This window comes from Aquarana catesbeiana, linkage group LG02 (assembly GCF_042186555.1).
Source record: "Aquarana catesbeiana isolate 2022-GZ linkage group LG02, ASM4218655v1, whole genome shotgun sequence".
NCBI classification, from domain to species: Eukaryota; Metazoa; Chordata; class Amphibia; order Anura; family Ranidae; genus Aquarana; species Aquarana catesbeiana.
The window spans coordinates 174371557-174383680 of NC_133325.1; the positions used below are offsets into that span (position 1 = coordinate 174371557).

At 44.0% G+C, this 12124-nt stretch overlaps 1 protein-coding gene across 4 annotated transcripts in view; it reads left to right on the forward strand.

The window, feature by feature from the left end:
- Positions 1-11547, forward strand: part of STAT6 (signal transducer and activator of transcription 6) — a 335779-nt gene extending 324232 nt beyond the window's left edge. For 3 of the 4 annotated variants that reach the window (XM_073613829.1, XM_073613831.1, XM_073613828.1), the window contains 3 exons: positions 631-693; positions 9543-9659; positions 10664-11547. In XM_073613829.1, the coding sequence (XP_073469930.1) occupies positions 631-693; positions 9543-9659; positions 10664-10772 (289 nt within the window). In that variant the 3' untranslated portion in view covers positions 10773-11547. The remainder of the gene's footprint in view (positions 1-630; positions 694-9542; positions 9660-10663) is intronic. The other variant, XM_073613830.1, reaches the window with a different exon arrangement.
- The last annotated feature ends 577 nt before the right edge of the window (positions 11548-12124 follow it).

The following is a 12124-nucleotide window of genomic DNA, read 5'->3' on the forward strand; positions in this document are numbered from 1 at the left end:
TTCATTATTTAGCGCCGCTATTGTTTTCTTATTTGATGTTTTATATGTGTGTATTTCATATGTTAGTTGCTGCTTTGTTTTTTAGTTTTTTTAGTTCTTTGTTTACAGCGCGGTATTTTTCCCTTATTTACACATGAGAGGGATCATAATCTTAAGCTGGGCCCATACAGGCATTTACTAGCGGTTACTACACAAATTTGGAGCATTTTTCTAATACTAGCAAATAATAAATGCTACACTCCACTGTGCCATATGTGTAGAGTTTGGATGCTATTTGCTAGGGATATCAAAGGGTCGATCATCGGTAATGATCGCTTTTGCATAGGTTGGCTGTGAGCACCCTGTCTTCCTCTGTATGCAAGGCATAGGTGGTGGCTGGTAAAACATAAATTTCACTGCTAGAGCAGACATAACTATGATTTACTGGAGTAAATGCATACAAGAGACACAGCCCGTTTAACTTCTGCTAACAATGCAGGTAAGAATGTGAATGCAGCAAGCTAATGATTTCACTACTGAGCACTTACATTTACAAAATTGTATTTCAAGAAAACAAGACACATAGATACTAACATAAATCTATTAGATAACTGGTTACATTATTCAAAATGTGTTGTCTTCATGCTCTAGTCCTCCAGCTGAGTTTGTTCAGCCATTTCTACCTCCAATTCAAGATCAACCATCTTTTACTAGGTAAGTGTAAATACTGTGCTACATAAATATATATATACTGTATATACAGTATCTCACAAAAGTTAGTACACCCCTCACCTTTTGTAAATGTTTTATTATATCTTTTCATGTGACAAAACTGAAGAAATTACACTTTGCTACAATGTAAAGTAGTGAGTGTACAGCTTGTATAACAGTGTAAATTTGCTGTCCCCTCAAAATAACTCAACACACAGCCATTAATGTCTAAGCCACTGGCAACAAAAGTGAGTACTCCCCTAAGTGAAAATGTCCAAATTGGTCCCAACGTGTCAGTATTTTGTGTGGCCACCATTATTTTCCAGCACTGCCTTAACCCTCTTGGGCATGGAGTTCACCAGAGCTTCACAGGTTGCCACTGGAGTCCTCTCCCACTCCTCCATGACGACATCACGGAGCTGGTGGTTAGAGACCTTGCGCTCCTCCATCTTCCGTTTGAGGATGCCCCACAGATTCTCAATAGGGTTTAGTTTTGAAGACATGCTTGGTCAGTCCATCACCTTTACCCTCAGCTTCTTTAGCAAGGCAGTGGTCATCTTGGAGGTGTGTTTGGGGTCATTATCATGTTGGAATACTGCCCTGTAGGCCCAGTCTCCGAAGGGATGGGATCATGCTCTGCTTCAGTATGTAACAGTACATGTTGGCATTCATGTTTCCCTCAATGAACTGTAGCTCCCCAGTACCGGCAGCAGTCATGCAGCCCCAGATCATGACACCCCCACCACCATGCTTGACTGTAGGCAAGACACACTTGTCTTTGTGCTCTTGACCTGGTTGCCGTCACACAAACATGACGCCATCTGAACCAAATAAGTTTATCTTGGTCTCATCAGACCACAGGACATGTTTCTAGTAATCCATGTCCTTAGTCTGCTTATCTTCAGCAAACTGTTTGCGGGCTTTCTTGTGCATCATCTTTAGAAGAGGCTTCCTTCTGGGATGACAGCCATGCAGACCAATTTGATGCAGTGTGCGATGTATGGTCTGAGCACTGACAGGCTGACCCCGCACCCCTTCAAACTCTGCAGCAATACCGGTAGCACTCATACATCTATTTGCCAAAGACAACCTCTGGTTATGACGCTGAGCATGTGCACTCAACTGCTTTGGTCGCCCATAGCGAGGCCTGTTCTGAGTGGAACCTGTCCTGTTAAACCACTGTATGGTCTTGGCAACCGTGCTGCAGCTCAGTTTCAGGGTCTTGGCAATCTTCTTATAGCCTATACCATCTTTATGTAGAGCAACTATTCTTTTTTTCAGATCCTCAGAGAGTTCTTTGCCATGAGGTGCCATGTTAAACTTCCAGTGACCAGTATGAGAGAGTGAGAGTGATAACACCAAATTTAACACACCTACTACCCATTCACACCTGAGACCTTGTCACACTAATGAGTCACATTACACCGGGGAGGGAAAATGGTTAAATGGGCCCAATTTGGACATTTTCACTTAGGGGTGTACTTACTTTTGTTGCCAGCAGTGTAGACATTAATGTCTGTATTGAGTTATTTTGAGGGGACAGCAAATTTACACTGTTATACAAGCTTTACACTCACTACTTTACATTGTAGCAAAGTGTCATTTCTTCAGTGTTGTCACATGAAAAGATATAATAAAATATTTACAAAAATGTGAGGGGTGTACTCACTTTGTGAGATACAGTATATATAAAAATAAATAAGTCAATCAAATACGTCCCAGTGGTTCCATCTTGCTTTTTGTGGTGTATCTGTCTCCAGGCAATCAAATCCTACTTTCTTTATCACATTGTGTCAAGGAACAATGAAGAAATTGTTTGTATAATCAATCACTTCATCCACACTATTGTGTTGCAATAATACACATGGTTACATAGTTAGTCAGGTTGAAAAAGTCAATTTCGTTCAACCAATAAAAATAAATAAATAAATAAAAACCTTCCATTACACAATTCTACACTCCTATTTGATCCAGAGGAAGTCAAAAGACCGCAATAAAGCATGGTCCAATTTGCTCCAGTGGTAGAAAAAAAATCCTTCTGATGCCCCCAGGAGGCAATCAGATTTTCCCTGATCAACACTCTCTGTTGTTATTACTTAAAATTGATAATATTCAGTTATATTTTGTGCATTTAGCAATGCATCCAGCTCTTTTTAAAAACAATTTGCTGAGTTGGCCAGAACTAGTTTTTGAGGGAGTCTCTTCCACATTTTCACAGCTCTTGCTGTGAAGAAGCCTTTCCATATGTGGAGGTTAAACCCAAGGGCGTAACTAGAAATCACAGGGTCCCATAGCAAAATGTTGTATGGGCCCCCCCCCCACAAAAAAAAAAAGAACTATGCCATTGAACAACAGATTACCGAACAACAAAGTATGCAGTATACTGTATGCAGTAGAGCTGGGCGATTTTCTCCAAAAAAAAATCTGCGATTTAAAAAAAAAAAAACTCGATTCACGATTCGAATCAAGTTTTTTTTTTTTTTTTATGGACACCGCGCCGGTCTTGAGGAGCTGCGGGCAGGAGTTTTTAGGCGAGGCCACGGCTTCGGCCTAGCCCGCGGCGTCCAGCCTCGCGGACTAGGCTGAAGCCGCGGCCTCACCCAAAAACCCACCTCATCCTACCCACAGCTCCTCAGGACCAGAGCGGTGTCAGCATCGGTCCTGGTGAAAAAAAAAAAATCGATTTGCTGAAAAAGATTCAACACATGCATACCCCCATCAGTACAGACACCCCCTACCTCAGTGCAGACCCCCCAGCAGTACAGACACCCCTCAGTACAGATACTCCCCTTAGTACAGACACCCCCCCTAGTGCAGACCACCCCAGCATTACAGACCCCCCTCAGTGCAGGACCCAACCCCCCCAGCAGTACAGACATCCCCCCAGTGCAGACCACCCCCCTCAGTGCAGACACCCCCAGCAGTGCAGACACCCCCTTAGTGCAGACACCCCCCTAGTGCAGACCCCTCTAGTGCAGACCCCCCCAGCATTACAGACCCCACTCAGTGCAGACCCCCCAGCAGTACAGACACCCCTCAGTAAGACACCCCCTCTAGTACAGACCCCCCCAGCATTACAGACCCCCCTCAGTGCAGGACCCAACCCCCCCAGCAGTACAGACATCCCCCCAGTGCAGACCACCCCCCCTCAGTACAGACCCCCCCTCAGTGCAGACCCCCCTCAGTAGTACAGACCCCCACCAGCAGTGCAGACACCCACCTTAGTACAGACACCCCCCTAGTGCAGACCCCCCCAGCATTACAGACCCCACTCAGTGCAGACCCCACATCAGTACAGACACCCCCAGTGCAGACCCCCCTTAGTACAGACACCCCCCTAGTGCAGACCCCCCAGAATTACAGACCCCCCTTAGTGCAGACGCCCCCCACCTCATTGCAGACCCCCCTCCCCAGCAGAACAGACACCCCCCACCTCAGTGCAAACCCCCCCAGCAGTACAGACACCCCCCCTTAGTGCAGACCCCCCCAGCAGTACAGACACCCCCCCTCAGTACAGGATCCCCCTAGCAGTACAGACACCCCCCCTCAGTGCAGGATGCCCCTAGCAGTACAGACACCCCCAAGTGCAGTACCCCCCCAGCAGTACAGACACCCCCCAGTGCAGACCACCCCCCAGCAGTATAGACACACACCCCCTTACATACCTCAGAACAGTGCTGACAGTCTACACTCCAGATACAAACAGCGGTGTCTCTCAAGGCTCGAGCGCAGGCTCCTCCTCCTCTGTGGAAGTAAACAGAGAGGAAGGGAGACGGCTTCCGTCCGGGCCGCTGAGGGACAGCGAGCGGTGACCTGAAAATGAATAACTCTACATCAAGTTCACTATATACTGTAGATCATTTATGCATTTATACATGTTGATCATATCCCCCTTTAATTACCCCTTCTAAAGTGAGAATAAATTCAGTTCAGTTAATATTTCCTCATAGCTGAGCTCCTCCGTGCCTCTTATCAGTTTGGTCGCCCTTTTCTGCATTTTCTCCAGTTCTCGAATATCCTTTTGTAAACGGGTGCACAAAACTGAACTGCATATTCCAGAAGTCTAATGATTTGTACAGGGGTAAAATGATATCTCTCTCTCTCTGGAGTCTATACCTCTTTTAATACAAAAAAGTATTTGGCTAGCTCTAACAAAACACCCAGATCCTTCTCCACCAATGACTCTCCCAGTTATACTCCTCCTAGAATGTATATTGCATGCATATTCTTAGCCCCCAAGTGCATAACTTTACATTTATCAACATCAGTGGCATCTCCAGCTTTCATATTTAGGGGGGGCACATGGGGGGACAGGGACAAAAGTAGGGGGGCAACTATAAAATGCAATTATATATATATATATATATATATATATATATATATATATGTGTGTGTGTGTGTGTATGTATATATATATATATATATATCTATATACATAGATATATATATATATAATAAGAGCTTATAGATAGGGGCAAGTGGCGCTACCTGTATTGGGTACCTGTTGGATATATGCTCGTGTGTATAGGCAAAAACCCCTCAACTCAAAATGTATAGATATATAAAAGTGGATGTGTGCCCATTGAGATTAGTATCCCATGCTACTATGTGCAAATCAGTAAATTATTAGTATAAAGTATAAAGTGTAGCTATCCTTCCACGCCAGTGTAAATTAATCCAATATATAAAATAGATAAATCAATAGACAAATCAATAGAACATCCCCCCTAGTGCGTGGAGGGGAATATATAAATATATAAATTCATAAATTCAAATCCCCCCCTCCAAATAGTGTAATACCTGTTCATTAATAACATTGATCAGTAAGTGCAAATAGTGATAACATAACGTCCAATAATCGTGCAATACCACGTTCACTCCCCAATAGGATTGGACAGGTGGAGAGTGTGCTCTTAATTCAGTTCATCAGTGTTGAAAAAGTACAATGACAGTGGTAAAAAATGAAAAAAGTGAAAGCATAAAAATTATATATAAAAAATTATATATAAAAAAATTATTAGTAAAAGTCCCAACATAAAAAAGTTGCATAAAGTTGCATAAAGTTCCACCATGAGCAAAGTTCCTGTGAATAGTGACTTGCCCCTATCTATAAGCTCTTATTATCATATCTCACCCCTTTGGGGGCGTGTAAGGGGAGGCTGCAAGCCTCTGTCCATGAGCACGGAAACCTGTTCTATATTATAGATATATATATATATATATATATATCTATATATATCCTGGGGCCCTTTACTACGATCCCACAACGGCCCTTTCACATGTTCTGCAGTAAGCTCCCTTCCTACTGTATTGGGCCCCCCCCCCCCCCCCCGGGTGGCAGAAAACAAGATATATATGTCACCAGCATACCAAGAAAATATAAGGGTCCAAAGCAGTGGGAGAATTATCAGGGTTGCAAAGGTTGTCTCCCAGCCTCCTCTTGCTGTCCTGCCCCTGCTATTGACAGTGCTGGTCTGGCATCTCTTGGAATTTACAGGCTGGTTCTCCTGTCCTAAGGACGGGAGAAATCAGTCTGTTTTTTCAGTAACTGAGAGTCCTGGTGGAGTCCTTCCTGCAACTCGCTCTTCTCCCTGCCAATGAGGATGCAGGGGAAGGAGCAGATCGGGCGGCCGTGGTTGTGTGAGGGCTTGCATTATGCAGTGTCAGCGAGCAGAGGGAGGGGGGAGGAATCACCCGCGGGGACGCTCTCCCTCTTAGACATTTTTTTTTTTAATGGGGGGGGCACATGGTGGGGCACAGCATAATGTTGGGAGGGTCAGGGCCCCTGTGCCCCCCCCCGGACACCATTGATCAACATGAAACCTCATTTGCCACATAGCTGCCCCCTTAAATAGTGCATTGAGGTTGGCTGTACGTTGGAGACATTCTGTAAGGATGGCACAGCATGATGTTAATTACAAACACTTTTAATGGATATGTTCACTTTTGGAACATGTTGCATGTTCCACCTGTTTTTAGGGTGGAGCATATAACATGTTTCGGCGTGTGCACCCCGCACGCCCGATCCCCTCCCCCCCCCCCCCCCCGTGACAGCAGGCGGGGATCTTCTCCCCACACCCGCTTTCACAATTTGAAAACAGCATGGCCATGCAGGGCTGCTGTGAATGGATAGACTACTAGTACTTGTACAAGGCTTCTAGTTCACAATGAACTACCAACTAACTGCTGGTGAGCACTCTGGTAGTTCATTGATTCTTCTTGCTCTCAGGTAACTGCCTCCCCTTTTACTATTCCAGCAGTGGCATAACTACAGTCAATCTCAGGGTAGTTAAAATCCTCGATTATTATGACTGTGTCAGACCTTGCAGCCCCTTCTATCTGTGAAAGTAGCTGAGTCTACACCTCCTCATTAACACTGGGAGGTCTAAAACAAACTCTAATTAACTTAAAGTATGCACACCCATATGCAGCTCCATCCATAAAGCTTCAGCACCATCACCCTCTCCATCAACAAGGTTCTCTTTCACACTCCCTTTAGGATCACTTCTCACATAGAGACAGATGCTGCTACCCTTTCGTTTTGCCCTGTCCCTTTGAAAGAATGCATAGCCAGTAATATTTATAGCCCAGTTGTGTGAACAATGAAGCCAAGGTTCAGCAATACAATCAAATCATAGTTCTCTTTTTGCACCAAAGTTATCAACTCACCTATTTTGTTTGGCAGAGTACTGGCATTGGTGAACGAACACTTTAATTCATTGTCACTGTCACGTACCTGGTGGGTGAGCCTGACGTGTAGAGGAAGGCCTCACGTACAGCTCCGGCTCGAGAGCCCCTGATAGTGGGACAGCAGGCTCAGGAGCATGGTGGGGTAAGAGTGCCTAGGATCAGTCCAGAAGTCTGTATCAGCGGAAGCCAGGAACTTGAAGCAGGAAGCTGGAACACAGCAGGTAGCAGGCAGGAGAGGTGGCAGATGGCTGGCAGACTTGGCAGGAGATGGGTAGAGATGCACCACTGGACACAGGAGCTCGAAGCAGGCTGGACAGCCAGAAGCAGGGTCAGACTAATCTGGTAGGCAGCAGACAGGCAGATCAGACAGAAGTGGCAGGCAGAAGCGTAGTCGGGTCACAGGCAGGTCTTGGCAACAGATGGGCAAATCAGGCATAGACAGCAGGCAGACAGCAGGCAGAGGCGTAGTCGGGTCACAAGCAGGTTCGGTAACAGGTGCTAGGTAACAGGAACTGGAGACAGAGAATAGTCCGTGGGAAAGCCAAGGGGTCAGGGCAGGAAGCAGGCAGCGGTAGTAGGGAACAAGCCGAATCGGTAGCAGAAGTCAAACAGACAGGAATCAGGATTCAGGTAACTCTGTAGACCAAGCAACAACCAGCCAGTGTTAAAGCTCCATTTAAATAGACCGACTGGCGCCAGTTCTGGTAACAGGTGCGCACACGTGCACCAATGCACAATCCCTTTCGCGCACGCGCATGCGCATCAGCAGAAGCGCCCACAGTCATTCTGGACATTCTTGGTTGGCGCCTGCGCACAGGTATGTGCCTGGAAACAACAGTAGTACTTTGCAGACGTCTTCCCTGACAGTCACATTTTGCAATTGTGTTTTGCATATCTTTTTTGTTGTACAAGTAGTACTATAGTTGCCAATGATTGTTTGTAATATGGAAAATTCCTTATCACCTGCCAAAGCCCCACCCCAACTTACACCATTCCACCCTGACCCCTGTGTCTGACCCCTGTTAGATTTGTCTCCCCCATTATTCTCATTCTCTGTCCCCTCTCAATCCTAGTGTAAATACTTCTCAGCCTTCCCATAAACCTCTCCCATAGCACAATAGGCCTCCCTCTGGTACAAACCATCTTTAGCATATAGGTTGTACCCCAATGAAAAGTCAGCCTAGTGCTCTAGAAACCCAAATCCTCGACTTCTGCACCAGGCCTTTAGCCATGCATTCAGTTCCCTAAGCTCCCTATGCCTTTTCTGTGTTGCGCATGTCATAGGCAAAATTCTAGAGAATATAACATTGGAGATCCTTCTCTTCAACTTGCAGCATAATTCAATAAATTGATTCTTAAGGATCCCCCATCTTCCCTGTATTCTGTCATTTGTCCCAACATGGTCCAAGACAGCTGGGTTATGCCCAGTCCCTCCCAGTAATTTATGGAAATCTGACTTAAGTTACACTCTTAAACTGCATACATGTTCTAGGTCAGTGACTCAGAAGGTACTGAAGCCATCAGATCAGCATTTGCAGAAGGAAGAGTAAGGTTATATCAGCCCTCATATTACTCTGGTATAGGTTTCTTACTTAAAGTGTTACTAAACCCACAACAGGAGGGGTTATTCCTCTGCATTGTGTAAAAAGGCTGTTTGACCCTGTCTTCTCTGATCCTCCCCTTCTTGTACTGTCTCCAAAACATGTCAGAATAAGACAGAGTAAACAGAGTCAGGCTGCACATGCTCAGTTTGATGTGTATTGCTAGAGAGTTTTTCTTTTTCTTGAGAGAGTGCATGTAATCAGCACAGGGCCAATCAGAACTGTCCAGACAGAGGGTCAGGGGCCCTGCATCCTGATACGGCAGCCAGTGCATTATGAAAACTCCTTCTACAAGCTTTAACTAATAACTGATAGAAATCACAAGACTCCTATATACTGCTGATGAGAAAATGTATTTAGCCGTTTATATTTACTAAAATAATTGCATTTCCATGTTGTGTGTACTGTGGGAGGCCAGATATAGTGAGTGCAGGTGGTTTAGTAGCACTTTAATGTGCTTTGATCAAATATTTCTAGAAATCTGAATGGAACAATTAGCTGGTATAGTAAAAATATAAATGGATTAATACATTTCTTTAATTGTTCTATTTCTGATTTTAGGTACATGCCAAGTCCTGAATATTCAGTAATGGAGAATAGTAACCCAATATGGACCCAACCTTTCTATCCGGTGTCACCGAATTATCACCCAGAGACCTATCCAAATGTAGCTGTAATGTAAGTTGATGAGAACACCTTGACATAGCTGCTATTCTTTCTGAATATAGTATTCAAGAGTAGGTGGTGGTTCTTAAAGAATAACTGTCACCAAAAGTTAGAAAGGCTTGTGAAATCCCCCAGGGAATGTGCACTTAGCACTTGCCCCTGTTAAAATCACTGTGGTTTAGAAGCAAAATGCTAATTTTATCAATGTCAATGCTGACTGTAGCTCCACCCCAGCCAGAAGCACAATTATGGGCGTTTATGTGGGGGAGTTACATGCAGAACTGAAGCTTCTATCCTCCACCCCCCCACCCAATGCTGCAGCACTTTTTGTTATACATCCCTGTGCCTCCTCTGCTCCATTTATACAAATAAAAGGCTGAACCTGCAACCTCCCATAGCCCATTCTTTGTTCTGCAGCCATGTCTCCTCTGCAACTGTTAAATGACTGAATCCACAATCTCCTCTTGTTCCACTTGTTTTAGGACATTTATTCCAATGCATGGAAACATAAAGCTGGGATGAGAAAACCCTAGTCGTGTGATATGCAGATAGCGTTATAGAGAACCCATACTGCAGCCTGCAGGTTATGAGTCACAAAATGCATCTGCAGTGTAAGGGAAAACTGTAGTGTACACGGAGAGCAGTATCAATTCTCTGCTATATATAAATTGTAGACCCCCTAAGTGACTGACTCTCAATCCAGATTGTCACAGCTGCAGCTGAAAAAGCACATCAAAACAATGCACAAAGAAACATAGGTTTTAGGTGATTTTAGTAGTAGGATTTCACTAACATAAATCACCTGCAGGGTTACATTTGAATTTAAAGGGGTAATTATGTTATGTTTGTGGCTTTGTGTTAATTAACGGTGAGGAAAGGCACAGAGTAAGAGAAATGGACGTATATTAATGAATAGGCAGAAACATACCGACTTTTAAGTCAAAATCAAAAATCAGCAGATTATTTGTTAAACACCATTGGTTCATATTTATCATATCTTATTTCTTTTTAATTAGGAGTCAGCTTGAAGAGGTATTGGACATAATAAGCAGTGATGCCAGCCAACCCAACTTTTCCCCTCATCCTCTGCTTCCAATGGATGAAGACCCTGGCTGGAGAAACTGAGTCTAGCAAGCTGCAATCTAAACACTTATGAACTGAACCACCTTTTACCATGTATATACTGGGCCAAAAGAGCAGCTCCGGACCAATCATTTGTCAAGACAATCGCAGCTGTAAAACTCAGACCAGTTACTGGTTACTTTATACAGGATTTGTTGAGACTTCAATTACAAGCATCCATTTATAATGACACCATGGTTATTGTTCCAGACAGAACTTGATTTATCATGTATGGCAGTGTATATAATGACACAGCGTGATAAACTAAAACTAAACTTCCACTGTCAGTGTCTTCAGCATTACGTTCTGTGAAATGATTCATCCAGCAAGTGGTTGGCTTTAGGAATGCGTGAGAATGAATTCTGAGCCCACGCAGCTCAGCCTCCTACCTGCTCTGAGGCTTTCTGGCATGCAGTGGGTTTGGTTTTACGGATTCTGGCGCTGAGCGTAGGCATCGCTACCAAGGCAGTCAGATGTGACCTTTTCTAGGCCTTGTGTGGGAGGGCCATCAAGCCACCGAATTCTTCAGACCTTGGAAGCATGTTTGTCACAGGCTCTGATATTACAATATCACAAAATAAAATAAACTACTACATGAATGTATTGTTGAAGTGACAATCATACAGCAATATACTTGTGAATGAGTTTGCTAATGTCCAAGCTGGACTGAGTGGGACATATTACAAGTAATTATCCGTACATCATCATTAACAGAAAAGTGGCATGTATCGATAAAGGAAAATGTATATATCATTTATAAACTTTTTCGTCTGAAGAATGCATGGTTTCTGAATTTTTCTTTTAAAGGGTTAATCCACCTATAAATAATAGTTTAGTTCTCTCAGGGACTCTATAGGTGAGATCCAGCTTTTCCCACCTGTTGCAGTCATTATGCGTAACTCTCAATCCTCTTTTTGATTTTACATTTTCATATTTATTTACCATATTTATGGTATATAGTGGCAATCAAATGAACAGAGGTTAAGGCCCATCTACAGCATTACTTTTATTTTCATGAAAAATGTAATGCCCTACAGTTATTCAAATACAAATTAACTCTTGCTCCAATACTGATCCCATCTCAGAGCTGTCCCCCAGTGGCTTACTGCTGTGCTTTTTTAGTGATGATCCATTTCTATGTCAACCCACTTCCTCTACAGTAAAGCTAAGCTTTGGTGAGCTTTTAAAAATACATTTTGGGTGTACCCCTGTATAGTAAAAGCCTACTGCTTAGTTCTAGGGGGGAGAACAGCCAATGCTCTCCTTTGGTCTGCTCCAGCCCCCCGAATTTGGTCAGACCCTCAGCGTCCTTGCATACAACACTGGTCCTGCATTGTACACAATGATGGTGGTGA